Source organism: Haemaphysalis longicornis, unplaced genomic scaffold, assembly GCF_048455015.1.
Source record: "Haemaphysalis longicornis isolate Haplotype H1 unplaced genomic scaffold, Haemaphysalis longicornis Haplotype H1 scaffold_139, whole genome shotgun sequence".
NCBI classification, from domain to species: Eukaryota; Metazoa; Arthropoda; class Arachnida; order Ixodida; family Ixodidae; genus Haemaphysalis; species Haemaphysalis longicornis.
The window spans coordinates 393,037-410,703 of record NW_027526244.1 but is presented as its reverse complement, the minus strand read 5'-3'; the positions used below and the strand labels follow the sequence as shown (position 1 = coordinate 410,703).

At 49.7% G+C, this 17,667-nt stretch overlaps 1 protein-coding gene across 1 annotated transcript; it reads right to left on the bottom strand.

Annotated features, from left to right (window-relative positions):
- Nucleotides 1–1,614: 1,614 nt before the first annotated feature.
- On the bottom strand, nucleotides 1,615–5,573 carry LOC144164780 (G-protein coupled receptor moody-like). Its single transcript, XM_077695052.1, has one exon. It carries the CDS (start codon nucleotides 5,438–5,440, stop codon nucleotides 4,229–4,231), a length of 1,212 nt encoding a protein of 403 aa, XP_077551178.1. The 5' UTR covers nucleotides 5,441–5,573; the 3' UTR covers nucleotides 1,615–4,228.
- Nucleotides 5,574–17,667: the final 12,094 nt, after the last annotated feature.

Sequence of the window (17,667 nt, the reverse complement as noted above, 5' to 3'; positions counted from 1 at the left end):
TCGTACGTCACTCGAGAAAGATAACCGAGACCATGGGAAGCACTATCCACCCGCAGAAGCACAACGTCGCATTGCATCGCGAAACAAAGACGTCCGCAACACACACACACCATCGCCTCCTGTAATGTCAAACGCATCTCGCACTTCCCAATGGGAGTGGGTGATACGCCTGCAGTGCCCACATGTCGCGAGGTGGGGCCCCGAGCTGAACCGGGAACACGCAACCGTAACTGAGTTCTACAGTGGTTTGTGCCTTGAAGGCAACCGGTGTTTGAGATTCTCAAAGAAGTGGCGCTCGCTTCAGCGCTATAAAGCTCAGAGCCGCGGTGGAGCATGCTTTGCCAACGTTGCCGCTCTCCACCACGCGTCGCCCCAAGCTGAACTGGTCACATGATTGAAGGGTTTTGTGCACGGGTTCTGTATCGATTTAAAATGTCTTTTTCACATGCCGCCGGCAGGAATTACGACCGCCGCAAAATAAGACCCGGCACCAGCGGGGCCACATCTGATACGGCACTTTTTGGATAAACAGTGTCGGTGCATCAAAGGGAACGAGCGCACGATCTTCCCCGTACGGCTGCAGTTCGCCGCCGATAAAAAGTCACGTGCCACCGATAGCAACTGCACCAACGAACACCGCGAAAGGGCAAGGCCAGGCCGCCGCACACATGCGGCCAGATTTTTCGTTCGGTTTTCCAGCCTTGAGCGAAGTGCGGGATTCATGGTGTCAACAAAGCTTGCCCGTAGCAGACGACAGTAGCAGCGCAATAGCGGAAGTACGTCACCGCTGCGGAGCGCAGCATCATGGGAGGCAAAGCTCGCGCGCCGTCAACAGCGGAGAGTAAGTCGAAAGGAGGAGGAAACGCGGAGCGACGATAATGCGCGGTTTTTGATTTACGATTTCTCAGCTAATACTCATCGCTTTAACAAAATTCGTGCGGGAGGAGATTGCAAATACATTGCTTTTTTTGGGTACATGTACATCCATGCATCGGCGGAAGGTATTTCAGGACCCCTTTAATTCGGCCTTAACGAAATCTTGCGAGCACAATCTGAGTGCAAGTTTTCGCAATCAGATCAGCCGCTTCGAAGCCGCCCTACTTCCTCCCACCATTATCACAAGCGTGTGTGAAAGCATCCTCCAGAAGATGAAACACGGTAAAACGGCAGGAAGAGAAGAAAAAAATGAAAACGCACGTAATACCGTACATCCACAGGCTTTCGCACAACGTCAAGAAGGTCGCATGCAGGTATAAAGTGCGAGTTCTGTGTTCCGCCCCGTGCAAACTGGCTGAAGTGTGCCCTATGATGGCCAATAAGATACCGGAGTCATGCTCAAAGAAGCACGCAACGCGATACACCGAGTGTGTTAGCAACGTCATTTACAGCATCCCCTTGAAGTGCGAAAGGGTGTATATTGGTCAGACTGGACGTTGCTTCAACGAACGTGCCAGAGAACACCGGTTGTCCGTCAACAGCAACTTGGGAGGGCACCTTGCAGACCACTGCAAGCGCTGTGGGTGTGAGCCACTCCTGGATGAGACGACCTTTCTGAGGAGAGCAAGAAACAAAACGGAGAGGAAGGTGATCGAGGCGGTTTTTATCAAAAGAGCCGGAGACAAGTGTGTCAGCACGCCGTCACTAGCGTCCAGTGAAAAAGAAATGCCATTTTTAAACCACAGCATGTAGTTCTGCACGCGCAGTTGTCCTTCCCTCTTTTCGGTTTGGTCTGCGCCTGGAATGCACGCACGCGCTATTGAACCATCTTGATTGCTCTTGGGGTTGAATTAGATTTGTTGTCATTCTTTCAGCAGCTGTTGTACTTATTCATTTTTAGCTATTGTCACCGCCTTTTACACTTGTTAGCATGATTATACCTTGGTTGATTTGGTTGTTGTTTCTGTTTAGATAAGTCATGCATAAATTCGTGAGGTTTTCTTTAAATAAACAGTTGGAAGTTGGCGCCTTTGTATGTCTTACCTTGTTTTCTTCGCCACGTCTAGTTTTCGCCACGGTTTATTCTGTTTTTCTTCTTTCTTACAGAATATTGATTGACGCCGAAAGTTTTTGGGGTATTCTGCATTTAGATAAGGTTTACGAAACGCATCGCGTGGATTTCTTCTTTTGTGTAAGTGGGGCGTGCATGTTCCGTACAAATTGTTTAAGTACACTATGCATGCGGAACCACCATCTTATGGCCTAAAATAATTTATTCGCAAGGTTGCTGCCCAGGTTATCAGTGATGTTGCCGTTACTGCGGTACCTTTTGAGTGGGTCCGCGAACTGTGCCCGCCTGCCGGAGTCTCATCCTCGCGACACGTATTTGACAGCGGAGTTGTCAGTGTCGCTTTTCCGCATTCTTTCGTATCCGTCGACAACAACAAAAAATTGAGGCGCACTCCTCAATCTGTCCTTTTTCGCGCAAGCGGAATGATGTTGTGTGGGACAGGATGATGGTCACTATAAATGATTTGTAGATTTAATTCTCGCGGCCCCGCGACGAAATGACGGTAAGCTTCACTGGACCATCATTTAATCAGAAATCAATGAGCACAGTGCACCATTTTGTTTATCGCCCCCCGTAAATTGCCTGTCCGGTGCATATGGATAGACGTTTGTTTCATGCATTTACAGTAGCCGAAAAGAGGTATACAGAGGCTGTGCGCAGATTGCCAGGGCTTCTGAAGTGAAGGTTTTTCAAGCGCTCATATGCGCAACGATTAAGGCTTCGTCGCTTGTTTCATTTTCATTTGTTTGGTAGAAGTCAATTATTACACAGTAGTATTTCTTTTTTTTTTCGGCGCCATAAAACGATTTCTGGAGAGAAAGTACTTTTTAAGGCTCAGCGAGTAAATGACGAACTTTAGGGATGTCAAGAACTTGTAGCACACAGGAACAAAAATGCGTTCGCTGTAAAAAAAGCGTCTTACTTACAAACAGTCAATTGCTTCATCTCCTGCGTCCATTCTTTGTATAGACGATGGAGTGACTCAAGTACGAATTTATATCTCTAAAAGCTCTTCTCGGGCCCTGGCCGTCTCCATCAACTCAGAGAAAAGTGCTGGTTGCATTATTTCATCATTTACACGACATCGGCCGCACAGAGACAATCCAGAAATACAGCATCGGTACTTTTATGGCATTCACGCCGAGCTTCATGTTAAACTTTTTACATCTCCCTTTCTCGAAGACTAGCATATATGCGACAACATGCCGGCAGAGCTCCTGCTTTCCTGTAAAAAAGAGCGCTCTCTCTCTCTCTCTCTCTCTCTCTCTCTCTCTCTCTCTCTCTCTCTCTCTCTCTCTCTCTCTCTCTCTGTCTCCATTTTTTTTAATGAAGCGTTCGTTTCCTGAACTTATAAATACTTGGACGTGTTTATTTACAAATGAGAATACAGACATGCAAGCGTTTTTGCCAGCTACTCTACAAGGAGTGTGGAGTGGGGCGGCAAGCGCATATACACGTGAAGTGAGCAGATTAGCTGAATAACTATGCATAACTTTGCGAGATGCCGATTGAAAAAGACGTGAACGCAATAAACAAACAAGTATACTGCGCCGTAACGGCTGTACGAGCAGTATGGTAAAATAGGACAAAATAAAAACAGAAACGCCACAGAGGCAAGAAAAACGGGTGGACGTCAATTGCAGATAACAGATATGACTGTATATATGCAGAAGAATCAAGTACAGTGGAAAGCTGCGAAAGTCGAATAAACAAATAAATAAATAAAAAATACAGAGTAGATGAACACATGAAGAGTACATGAACAAGGAGATACTAGTGATTCTCCCAAACCGTAATTTATAGTACGACAACTTCGGCTTGTCCGCTAGCTGAACGTTCAACACAGTATGTGTTTTGAATCATCAGGCAAGCGAATGATCGCGTACACACGTCGCAGCTCTGGTGACTCTGAACCGGCACGAAATATGGACAATTACCGAATTCGTTAATCATGTGCCGGCGTAAAATCTCGAATAATTTTTTTGACATCTGCCTCTAGAAGTAAATGGGGAAAAGCCCACGTTGTCATCACGCTACGTGCAGTTCGGAAGTTCGGACCGCGTTCTGAAAGTTGTAACCCCTTTGTGGGAAAATTGTAGGTCCGTGTAGCATCGATTGCAACTGCGCGGGAGGACATGTTCAGCATGGTTCAGACGCCCTGGCGTCGTCTGGAAAGTGGTAGCGATAATGCGGAGCAACACCGAAAAACAAGGATCATCATCACACGGGCGTCTCTTGGCTTCCCGTGCTGTCGGACAGGACGGCGCTCTTGGCGGAGGGCCAGAGCTCCTTGTAGGCCTGCCGGTACTCGCGGCTCATGCAGATGTAGATGACCGGGTTAACGCATCCCGAAAAGTAGAAGGTGAGGTACGCGAACACCTGGACGCCCGGGTAGTCGTCCAGCAGGCGGAAGGCCTTGAGCACGAGCAGCGGCAGGTAGCAGAGCGTAAAGACGGCGAAGATGACGAACACCGTCTTCAGCAGGCGCCAGTCTTTGGCGATGCGCCGCTGCTGGCGCTGCACCTTCTCCGCGGACACGGCGCCCCCGTCCTGGCGCTGGGCGAAGAAGCGCGCCACGAAGGCGGCGGACTTGTGGCTGGTGCTGTACTGGCGCAGATTGCGCTGCGTCTTGCGCACGATCCAGTAGATGCGGCTGTAGCAGATCACGAACGACGTGGCCGGTACGAAGTAGGCCACCATGAAGAGGAACGCCTTGCTGCTGCGCCCGTTCTTGGGCACCACGCTGCACGTGCCGATGTCGCCGTCCCAGCCGAACTGGCCCCACACGCCTGCCGTTGGCCAGAAGAGCAGCGACAGAGTCAGCAGCCACGTCCCGGTCACCACCAGCAGGTTGTTGCCCTCGGTGAAGGCCCGAGGGTAGAGTCCCGGCTTGACGATCGCCACGTACCGGTTGATGCTGATGGCCATGACTGTGAAGATCGAGGCTCCCGTGTTGAAGAAGCGGCTCACACCGTACGCGACGCACAGGCCGTCGCTGTACACCCAGCCGGCGTTCCAGAACACGGTCGCAGCCAGCGGTGTGCTCAGCGCGGAGAAGAGCAGGTCGGTGAAGCACAGGTTGATCACGAGCGCCGTGGTGGCGTTCTTCAGCAGCTTCGAGGACCGGAGCAGTGCGGCGATGGACACGGCGTTGGAGATCACGCCGAAGAAGGCCATGATGACGAGAGCAACGAAGCCGCCGGTCAACACCGGCCGCGGGTAGTCCTCGAATCGTAGCACCGCGGAGGTGTTGTCATTCGCGCTCCCTGTGGTAAGTTCGATTCCTACTGTAGTCTGAACTTCGGTTGTGGTCTGAACAACTTCGGTGGCCAAAAAAGGCACCAGGGTCGTCACGGTGGTGGTGAAAGAATGCGAAATGGTCGTCACGGGGGTGGCGAAAGAACGCGACATGGTCGTCACGGTGGCGTTCATTTTCCAACTGCTGTGGTTCGTTCGCTAGTTGCTCTACAACGACTGAGCAGGGTTCAAATGATGCTTTGTAGAAACCTCTACCGGATCGCGCGCTGTCTTCCTGCAAGACGAGCCACTCCCCGAGATACCCCGGGCTGTCGTCACTCCGGATGGCGCGTGAAGCGACGATAACGAAGACCTACTTCCGGTCTCCACCAGTGTGCCGGAAGTTGACGCGCCACGCTGCCCCGTTAGATTCCTTCTGGGCGTGTCTTCCTCCAGGAAGCGAGGGTTTTCACTCGGGGCCACGAGGGTGTGACGTTTGGGTATTTGTGCTCTATAGTGGAAGAGGAAGTCTGTGTAAACACACGTGCCGAGATCCTGCATTTGTCCCAAGGAGCTGGAGGAGGTTTCTGTCCAACACGAAGGCAGACTGAGCGCACGCAAGAAACGCACGCTGTTGCATATTACCCGGTGACACTGCAGACTAACTGAGCTTAAAAAGTCGAAGTGGCCTATGCTACGCAAGTTTGTAATGCTGGAGGAAATGTTTGAAGGTCGGCATAGATTCACAAGGGATGAATTCTAATACATGCACTTCATTTTTACTTTCTCAACAGTGAATTGCCCCCAGCAGGTTGTTCGAAATTTCCTGCGCAATATCACAAGTAGCACGGAACATTAGAACAATGTTATCTGGAAGTTTCGAAAGTTAAATAACGGTAAGTGTTACATGGCAATGTTAATATAACGTTCAAAAAAAAAAAAAAAACGTTCAATGTTTAGGTCATGTCAAAAACGTTTTTACATTGAAAAGAAACATGTAGGTTCACGTTTTGTTCCGAACATTTATTTAGCGTTCAGGAAACAACCTAAAACCAATGTTAGAAATGCTAACGTTTTTACAATGCTCAGGACTCAAGATTAAAGTAATGTACTTTACATATACAAACATTATAATAATGTTCAGGGCAAGTTCAGGAAACAACCTAAAACCAACGTTAGAAATGCTAACGTTATTACAGTGCTCACAACTCAACATTAAAGTAATGTAAATATACAAATATTATAATAACATTCAGGGAATGTTCAAGACAGGACATTAGTGGGGCGTAAAGATGTAAACATTATTATAATGTTAGGACATAACCGCAAGGCAACGTAGGTAACATCTTCATTGCAACATTATTGCACTGTTCAAGGCGTAACATTAAAGTAACGTAAGAAATTTAACGTTATTAAAACGCTCAAAATAACACTGTCAGGCAGAGTAACAAGTCTGAAAATATGTATAGCGTTTAGGTTATCTAAGTTAAGTTATATAAAACACTCTCCTCCGAAATTTCTCGGGGGGTAGCGGGGGGCGGGTGGGAGCAGGGACATAGGACGGGCAGAGTCGTGCGAACGTGAATCTGCGCCTACGTGAATCTCATGAGGGTACGGATGAGGGCGCGTGGGTGAATCTCATGCGTGAATCGCACGCGCCGATAACACTGGTAGGCTCCAGCTCGTACCGGTTGGTTTTTCTGGCTCCCTCTTCACAATTTCGATATACTAAAAGGGGGGGGGGGATATTTTGGGTTATTTCCTTATTTCACATATATAGAACTTTGCATCTTGTGCCGTCGGCGTGTCGACATTGATTCGGTTATCTGGCGAGTCTTCCACGGCCAACTTCCAGCTCATTTGAGCCGCTCTGGCCGCTCGGGCCAACAGTTCCTAATGGTATAATAGCAGTCGTAACCTGCTAGTCCGGTGGAAGCCAAATGCTCGCTCAACCAGGATATCTCTTTTTTTCGGTCGTGGATAAAGTGTTCCTGGAACAAATGGCTCCGGAACAAATGGTTCCGGAACTAATCGTACCAGAACAAATGGTCCCAACTTCAAATTAGGAAAAAATGGCCCCACCCCTGCTGCACCTATGCATGAGCGCCTGTATGAGGGAAGGAAGCGGGGTCAATGTATTTATTTTTATATGTATGTATTTGTGTGCAACATATTTTGCATCTGTTCATATATAATATATTTGCTAAAGCTGAATTTACCCGAGTTAAAAGCGGTATACAAATTTTTTGTCGCACGTGTACACCCTAGCGTGCTTCCTCTGCTCGACTTTTTTTGTTATTCAGAATACCAGGCAAACCAGTGGCAGACATTTCAATCAAAATCAGCGTGTACTTGACAGTCCTCGGCCGGCGTTTAGAGCGAATACAATAACGGGCCGCCATAATTTTCTTCATGAATGCACTTTTCTTATGAAGCGGAGCAACACAGCGGTTGTTTAAATTAAGCTGGCTGACGTGCAATAGTCGCAACGATACAGAATTTTGTTAATGCTTGAGAAACGAGTCCCGCTTGAGCCAGTGCGTTGAGCCTATTTCCAGTGATTGTATAATTTAGGTTATGTAAAGTATCAAACATGTTAGTGGGCCGGCACTGCTGACCATCAGTCAACATAGATCTGTACTGGTGCATTGCGCTCCCCCATTTGTCGCTATTTCAAAAAGGAACTTTTCTCGTTTATTGCGTTAGCTAAGCTGCCTTACTGAGCTCACCACCTGAAAAGCTTCGATATCTGCAGTTCAAATCTAGCGAAGCGACACTAATCAAGGTTTTGGACCTCGCGATAAGACGTCATCATGTCTTGAGGCTGTGCCTGTCGCCAACCTCGCTTACTAGCGGCGTCTCGCGACACTGCGGCTTCCTGGAACACTACCGGACTCACAAACTATCTTCTTAAATGGGAAGGGAGCGTTAGGTCTGGTCGTGTCTGCAAATAATTGCGGCGCCTGAGAAAACTTCCGAAGGGGGAAGAGAACTCACTACGCACGCACCCGTGAAGTACTTGCTCACAGTAGACTGATGGCGCTTCTTTCTGAGGCATGCCTTACGTATTCTGTAGATCATGGAACCGCCTGTTTCTCACGTGGTTTATTTTTTTCCCTGTGTTTGCAAGTAGCCCATTCTTTCGTTATATAGTGACAAGGCCGATAATTGGAATAACGATATTTAGGATCAATAAAAAGGTCGAAAACAAAACAAAAAAATAAAATATTACAAAAATAAAATAACGACAGAGAGAGAAGTAATAAATAAAATTATTCGTCATGAACGTACAAAAAACGTGAATACCAAATAAAAAAGGCACGAGAAGAAATGGGGGAAATACGAATAAAGAAATCCAGAACGGGCCAATCATGTAATGCCCTCCACTTGCACAAAAATGCATGGTTGGCAGAAATACCGTGTTAATTCGCTCTAATAAACTGAGATGACTGGTTTAACGAAATCTGAAAAAAAAAACAGAGAAATCAAAAATAAGGAAACTAAAGAAATAAAAAACAGCACTCCAGCAGGATACAACAAATTTAAACAGAGAACCCACGTGAAGTTTTATAGAATCATTTTGCCCGAAGAGCTGCCTGGGGCAATTTGTTGCGGGACCATTTGTTTCGGGACCATAAGTTCCAGGAATATTAGTTCCTGGACCATTTGTTCCTACTTTCCAGTTGGGACCATTTGTTCCCGGAAAATAAGTTCCGGGACCATACGTTCAGGGCCGTTTGTTCCGGGACCATTTGTTCCGGGATTATTTGTTCCTACACCTCTTTTTGTGTACCAAGGATGCACAAGGCACATCTAAAGAGGGCAGGAGAGACCACATTTTTACCTACTTTTCCGCGATCGAACCGTGCCTCTCACAGCTTGTTGCTGTCATCATCTTCCAGGGACGCCGGAATCGCGGAGTTGGGTGTGGGGGGGGTCGGAGGGGCCAGATCCCCCCAAGAATTTTTATGTCCGGGCTCGCCCCCCCCCCCCCCCCCATCCTGCCACATTGACATTTTGTTGCGCAACTTACAATCTCTAAGTTTGTATAAATTTGCCTTCGTTCCTGACGTCAGAGTAGCCAATTTTGCGTTATAAAACTCACAGCCATGACAACAGTCACGGATTATCCAACCGACACGCTGACGCTGGTCTGCGTGGGGGCAACTTGCGCTGAGGTAAAGGAACGCGCGAGCTTTTTTCTCATCTACATAGGCCTGCGGTCACCGAATTTTCTTGTGCGGGGTTACAATAGGTATTGTAATTGGTGAAGCAGGGCTTGAGAGTGAGTGGAGGTGACAAACTATAGAAACGACTGCTATTGATCCGTGAGGAGTGCTTACGAGGCTCAAAGGCGACGGCGAGCTTTGTCGGCCTTGGCAGTAATGCTTGCCGGTGACGGCGGCAAACGAGATACACCTGCTATTCATGGGTGAAACTGAAGAAAAACCGGTGAGCAGAATTTCGTATTTGTTGTTGATCACCTTTATTGACACACACACACACACACACACACACACACACACACACACACACACACACACACACACACACACACACACACACACACACACACACGCACACGCACACGCACGCACGCACGCACGCACGCACGCACGCACACACACACACGCACACGCACGCACGCACACACACACACACACACACACGCACACGCACACGCACGCACGCACGCACGCACGCACGCACACAGAAAAGACCCCCAAGTCCGGGGTTCTGAAAGAAAAAAAATTCTCTATACAGACGGGAGGACCTGACGAACGTGAGCCACCAGAGCTCGCCACCAGGCCGCTCGGTGCGGTCTCTCCGGCGGCGCGAGCCAGTCTTGGTGAGAAGGAGGAGGTGAAATGGATTTAAGATGAGTTGATAGTGATGGTAGCAAAGCAGAACATCCCCCCAAAACATGCGGCGTATTGGCAAAGCAGAACACTTAGAGCACCGTGGATGGCTGCGATGGCCTTCTAATCGATGTAGTATGTGTGGGGTTGGAAGGCTGTCCGTTTGCGCTTGCCGGATAAGAAAAGCATCTGCCCGAGGTAACAGGTGAGAGGGCGACGGTAGAGTCTGCCTGTTTCTGACTAATTTGTGTACAGTCTGGTGTCGATGTAGACGGGCTTGTCGCGCCTGCGCTGGTGGGTCGAAAGGGGTTGGCCAGGGCGTCTCCGAGTATCCTGGTTGGGACGGAGCACGGGAGAGCTGATGCGCCAGCTCGTTGACCGGGACGCCTGCGTGACCAAGTACCCAGTCCAGCACGTAACTAGTTCACCTGTGTTTGGCCAGATGAGTGTAGAGTGTACGCATCATATTGATAGGAAGCAACTGCTCCTGGAACTAGCCGAGAGCATCCTGACTGTCGCTGAGAATCACGTGGTTACCGGGAGTGTCTAAGGATAAGATGGCGTCAGTGATTGCTTGAGGGTCGAGAGACAGGACGGACGGAACGCCCGAGTATCTTTTCTGCAAGGGCGGGTGGGCAGGACGAACAACTACTGTGACCCCGCGTGCGTCTTTTGTGGAGAAGGAGCCATCTGTGTACGTAACTGTTGATAATTCACCGTAGCGGTAGCGAAGAGTGCATATTCGAGCTCGACGACGTCCTGGATGTGAGGTTGCGGTCACGTTGATTGGAATGATAGGAACTGTTACGCGAGGGAGAGGATACCAAGGGGGGTATGTCCATGTAATGTCGGGTAAGGACGATACCTCGTAATGAAGTGAGGCTAGAAGAAGACGGCCATGCCAAGTAAGCTGGAGACGAGGGTGTTGGGCCGCCAAATGAAGATCTACTTGATCTGACAATGACGCGAACGGCTGAGCAGCCTGCAATTTAGCCAGAGGGGCGTATCTAGGTACCCCTAGAGCCAGTTGGGTGGCCGGCCTGAGGGGCCTCTCAAGCTGGGATCGCTGTGATGACGTTATTTTTACGTATGGCAGGGCGTAAATAATGCGAGTATATATTAGAGAGTTCACAATTCGCGTAATATCGTGTTCTCGTAGGCCTTGGCGACATCGGGTCAGCCGGCCGATTATGTGAGTGAGTTGGGTAATTTGAACCTTACATTGATTGAGCCACTGTGAGAGCTTCCCATCATCCTGCAGGTCAAGGTCAAAGCCGAGGACGCGCATCCAGGCCTTACGTGTAAGAGGGGGGCATCAATCGTGAGTTCTATTTGAGAACGTTGGTCGCTAGCTTTAGCCCGCAGACGCTCGTCAGTGACCACTAAATACCCAGATTTCTGCGGAGATAGTGCCAGAGCTACGCTTGACCCGAAAGAGTGGACAGCATCAATGCCAACCTGATGTGTGTCGGACAGTTCAGCTGGGCTGCCTGTAGAACACCACAGGGCTATTTCGTTAGCGTACAGTACAAAGGAGAGATTACGAATGGAATGAAGGAGACGAGGCAGGGAGCGAAGTGGTAAATTGAAAAGTGTAGGGAAAGGACAGATCCCCCAGGAACGCCCCTGGTAGGAGTCCAGGGGGTTTGGCGGTAGTCCCCTTATACCAGAGAGTAAAATCGTGTCGTCAGAAAATTGTGAATGTAGTTGTACAATCGGGAGCTAGGCGTAAGTATCCGGATTTGCTCCAGAATGGCAGAGTGATAAACTGCATCAAACGCCTTTTGGAAGTCTAAACTCACGATTGCTCTAAGTTTGGCTGCACTCGGATATGCGCACGCCTCTTCTTGGATTCGCAGCATTGTATCCTGTGTTCACCTGTGAGCGCGGAACCCAGTCATAGTCCAGTCAATGAAATGGCTATGTTCGAGAAGCCAAGTGAGTTGATGCAGGACCATACATTCCATCAGTTTTCAAACACAGGACGTAAGTGAAATTGGGCGTAGACTGTTCAAAGCAAGTGATTTTTCTGGTTTTGGGATGGGGCGGATGTAAGCAGTCTTCCACTCAGGGGTGATAGAGGCGGTTCACCATGCTTCATTAATGAAATGTAGAAGAATTTCTAGAGCGGAGTCCGGAAGGTTCTTTAAGTGGGAGTATGTAATCATGTCCGGTCCTGGTGTTGTGTGTCGTTTGCAATCGGTGAGTGCTGCGCGTAGTTCAGCAAACGTAACTTCTGCGTCAATAGGTTCTTGAGAGGAACAAGTGACAGGAGGTGGGGGCGGAGGCAAAGAAGGAAAAGGAAAGAAAGACGCTTGAAGTTTGCCAGCCAAATCAGCCAAGGTAAGACCTGTCTGCAGCCGCAGCGATGTGATGTGCGTGGATCGTCGTGCCTGTCCAGACATAGAACGGATAAGCTGACAAATTCGAGTTGTATGCAATTGTCCACTCAGAGAATCACAGAAATACAGCCAGTTGAATGTTTCAAGAGAGCGCGCATATTCTAGAGCCTCCATTTTGAGGGCATCGATGCGTGCTTTGAGGGAGTGATTGCGCTTATTATTCCGCTTCTATCGGCTCATAAGCGCATGACGCTGGTCCCAAAAGCGTAAGAGATGTGCATCAACTGCCGGACGTGTGTCAGAGAGAGCAATAAGCTTGGTGTGGTGTCGAGGAGCGTCAAGAATTTCTGAATTCTAGGTACTTAAATCAGATATCGCAGCCGTATCGATTGAGTCCCGGAAACCACTCCAATTAGTGAGGCGAGCACTTCGCGGTGACGGAATTGAAACTCCATTCAAGGGTACAGTTGAGTGAATAATATGATGATCACAGCCAAGAGAATTATCTTGGACTTCCTATATAGTCGAAGGTAAGCCTATCGCACAAGTAAGATCGGGAACCGTATCTCTTTGGCAACTATTGCTTTGTCGTGTGGGATCGGAGTTGCTGAGTTACCCGCCTTAAGAGTTGACCTGATGGTGAAGTGTAGGTGTAGACCCAATCGGGATGTGGGGCGTTAAAATCCCCAGCCCAAACAACATGATTGCAGTAGGAGCGGAGGAGCTTACCTACCCACCCCAAAGCGGGTCTCGCCTTAGGAAGCCAATACGAATTCATGACAACTAGTGGTGCAGAGCATCTAGGAAATTGAGTGAGAGTAAGGACCGATTCCGACGTCGTCGAGTTGTATGCGGAAATAGGGAGTTTTAGTAGAGCGTTTGTTGTCTTTGCGTGCAGTTAACGCTCATTTTTTGCGTCACGCTACGTGAACACCGCGAGAGGAGTTTTAGTAGAGCGTCTCATCAGTTTTGCGTAGCCACACGCTATAAGGCCCCTAAAAGTACTAAGGTAGTGCCATTCTATTATCTCGCCGCCTTTCACCCTCCCCCGAGCTCCTTTCCTCCTGTGTATTTTGCTATTTAGCTGTTCGTTCCGAACAAATGTCGCGTCGGTGTCGCTTTATGTTGCTTCTCGGTGCCGATGTGTTGTGCCTTAAGCAGCGCGAATATCGTCGGGGAGGGCAAAAGACTTCGTTATTCCCCCCGGGAAATGCGACGCAGAAAGGAGAAAAGTTTGGTTGCATAGATTTGAACGGGGATACTTCGGGCCGACGCATCACTCTTTCGCGAGGTAAGTTTCTGAATGCTTGTTCTGGCTCTTGAGCGGAAGCTTCAGCGGTCACTTACGAAGAAATGCGTATTCCCTCCGCGACCGTCGTCCACCCTTTGTTCTTAGAAGACATTTTGCACGCAGCAGCGAGTTCGTCCCGTTGTAAGCTTTGCTTTGGATAAGAGGCCGTGTATTTGTCATGTGTGCGCTTAACTTAGCATGTTCAGTCGGTTGTCGTAAGGTTTTCGCGACGCGAGAATTGTTCACCTGGATTCGCGCTTGTTTTTGCCGACGGCAGCTTGCGTCTGACCATGTGGCGTGTGAGTTCCGAGTGCGTGTAAGCTTTGTGGCGTGAAGTCATGTTTTGTGTGTTAGCGACCCGGGTCCCCGAACGGGGCACCTTGAGCAATCTTGGTGACGGTACTGGCGATACCGCGGACCCCGAGCCCCCATATTCTTGCTGTAATCTCCCGTGGCTACGAGTTGTAAGGTGAAGGGCAGAAACCACAAACGGTGGCCGTCGGAGCCCAGGTCAAGCTCCGGCGGATGGGCTCCCTGTCTGTTTACCAGGCCGGGAGCTCCGGGACCTCTTAAGCTATCAGGGTAAGGCTGACGAAGAAAGTACCCCCGCCCCATGCTTTTATACTATGCCATATGGTATTTTCAAGCCCCCCTGCCCCCCAAAACGTGATCGGTCCCTGAAAAGGGGCGGCACCGAAGTATCTTTTCCCCAATTGCTATCGGTAACCTTTCCTGAACCGGATCATTTTTCTCGATTTCTTGTGATGGAATCCCTCAATCCAACCCACCCTCTTGAATCTCAGTCAGTCTTCTTGATTGCAAAATATCTTGCAACCATGATAGGAAAATCGTATAAGTGCAAAAAAACAAAGGTCTGGTGAACTCCTCAAGCAGCAGTCCACAAAGCTTCTAGCTCAGACGAGACTGGCTGATCTAGACATCAGGGTCACACCCCATCGGAGCCTCAACAGCTCGCAGGGTGTGATTCCGAGCCAGATCTCCTGAATGAAACGGATGCGGATCTCCTTGCCGGCTTGAAGGATCAGGGCGTCACTGCCGTGAGACGCATCATCATTCGCAGATACGACAAGGCGATTCCCACAAAGCACATCATCTTGACCTTTGACCGCACAGTTCTCCCCCAACATATAAAGGCAGGTTTTATTCGGTGCTCAATACGTCCCTACATCCCGAACCCGCGGCGCTGTTTTAACTGCCAACGGTTCGGGCACGATACGAACTCTTGCGTTGCCGAACGACGTGTGCGAAATGCGCGGCGCATGATGATCCGAGCGACAACTGCCCATCTGACACCATCACTTGTGTGAACTGCGGGGGGCCGCATGCAGCGTACTCCCGCAAATGTGAAAAATTTCAAATGGAAAAAAATGTTAATAAACAACAAGGTAACTGAGTCCATCACCTTCCCAGAGGCGCGGAAGACGTTCGCCTCTTTCCCCCTGGGTAGGTACGCCGACGCAGCTCGCCGGGGGCCGTAGCGGCGTCTGACCCGGTCAGCGAGTCTGACCTGGTCCCTCCCCCACCGCCCGCTGGGTTGCTTCAGGCAACCCAACCCGTCACCACGCCGCTAGCTGAGGCAGCCGTGGTTGTGGTGCCAACCGTCTCTGTTGGGACCGATGCCGCTCTCGCCACTGCCTCCTCGTCCTCCAGTACGTAAGAGGGTGCCGAGGGGATGGACCCAGGAGGCCCCGCATCGGCTCCCACCGCCACCGTACCACCCGTGCCACCTCTGGCACCCCCGCCGCCCTCGGCGGTGGCGGCTCAAACGAAGGTTCCCCAAATGGGGTCCAAGTCCAGGGGGCCCGACCCGTCGGGCACCCCGCTGACATCTGACGAAGAGATGGATGTCGGGCCGTTCCTGCCTGCAACGCAACGCAAGGAGCGGCCTCCGACGTCCAAGCCTATACAGAAAGGCCCAAAAGCCCAATCGCAGAGTAACAGCCCCGAAAGACGGCCCATGAGGAGACACACACACTCAAGTCATTCTTAAATGTAAATAATGGGAACAGAAAACATCCAATGGAACTGCCGAGGCCTCCTTAGAAATCTTGATTGATTGCAGGGTTTAACGCGCCGACGCAACGCAGGCGATGAGACGCGCCGTAGTGGAGGGCTCCGGATTAATTTTGACCACTTGGGGATCTTTAACGTGCGCCGAAATCTCGTACACACGGGCATTTTTGCTTTTCGCCTCCATCAGAAAAGCAGCCTCCGCGGCCGGGAATCGAACCCGCGACCTCGTGCTCAGCATCGCAACGCCTTAGCCACTGAGCCACCGCGGCGGGTCCTTAGAAATCTTGACGATGTGTATAAGATGCTGCATGACAGTCAGCCAAGTATCATGTGTCTCCAAAAAAACTTACTTCAATTCCAAAGAGGCAAATTTCTTAAATAGGTACATGGTATTCAGAAAGGACAGGGTTGGCTGCACCCACTCTTCCGGCGGTGTGGCCATTGTCACCCAGAAATCATCAGCATGCCACACTATCTCTTTAAACACTGTCCTTGAGGCTGTAGCGATCCGTACGATAATATTCAATAGGTTGGTCAGGGTATGCTCCATTTACAACTCTCCTGATTTTGCACTTCTGAGCACCGATTTCGAGGCATGGTTGACCAGCCGCCCGAACCATACATCCTAACAGGCGACCTTAATGCGTACAACTCACTTTGGGGCTCCTCCAGAACGGATGCCCGAGGTCGCCTGGCAGAGAAGTTTCTTACATCCTCCGGAGCATGGCTTTTCAACAAAAAGCAGCCTACATACCATAACTTAGGACACAATACATACTCACATCTTGACTTGGCTATTAGCTCCGCAGTTTTCTTTCCATGTCTTGAGTGGGGTGTGGGCACGGACCCATTCCCCACCTTAGTAACATATATAGGTAAGGGCCCGAGCAGTCCACCTCCCCAGAACAGGTTTAATGAAGCAATAGCAAACTGGAATACATTTACACATTCATCTAAACTCCACTACACGTCCATAACACACCTACACGTAGAGCAGGTAACCCGACTACTCACGGCGCAAATCCTCGACGCCGCCGAAAAGTCCATTCCGAACGCCTCTAGTGCCCCGCGCAACCAGCGGAGGCCGTGGTGGAATGAGGAATGTAGGCGGGCGCGAGAGGCCCAAAACAAGGCGTGGGGTATCCTTCGTCGGTACCCCTCGTCGAGTAACCTCCTCTTGTTCAAACGGGCCAAGGCGTTGGGGAAACGTGTGCGCCGTGCGGCAAAACGCGATATTTGACGTTCATTCATAACATGAATTAACTCCTATACAGACACACGGAAGGTATGGACACGAATACGCAAACTCATAGGACAACAAACACACAGCCTCGCACAACACTTCCAACACGTGTCCAGTTCAGCACACTACATAAACACTTTCATGAAACACGAAGCATTGGCCGAAAAGAAGCCTTTACTAGATAACAATAGGCCAACATCTTTTTATGTCAGAGTTTTCACTGCATGAGCTTAGGGCTGCTCTGAGCACGTGTAAACCCCCAGCTCCAGGCCCAGACAACATCACATTTACAGTGATACAACACCTACACGCAGACACACTTGAAACACTTCTACAACTATATAATAAAATATGGCTTTCGGGGCACATTCCACACTCTGGGAGGGAGGCCATAGTAGTAGCTTTCTTGAATGACGGAAAGGAGCCGTTGTCCCCCTCAAGCTACCATCTTATAGCCCTGACAAGCTGCCTGTGCAAGCTTCTAGAGAAGATGATAAATCGCAGGCTCGTGTACTTCCTTGAGTACAACGGTCTTCTTGAGAGCTGCCAGGCAGGCCTCAGGGAGGGACGATTCACGAACGATCAACTCGGAGCTCTTGAATCGTATATAAAGGATGCCTTCGTTCATAAACAGTATTGTGTAGCTGTGTTTT

What these genes read in the sequence shown, in the direction of transcription:
- LOC144164780 (XM_077695052.1), bottom strand. Translation starts at nt 5,440, where the DNA reads ATGAACGCCACCGTGACGACCATGTCGCGTTCTTTCGCCACCCCCGTG.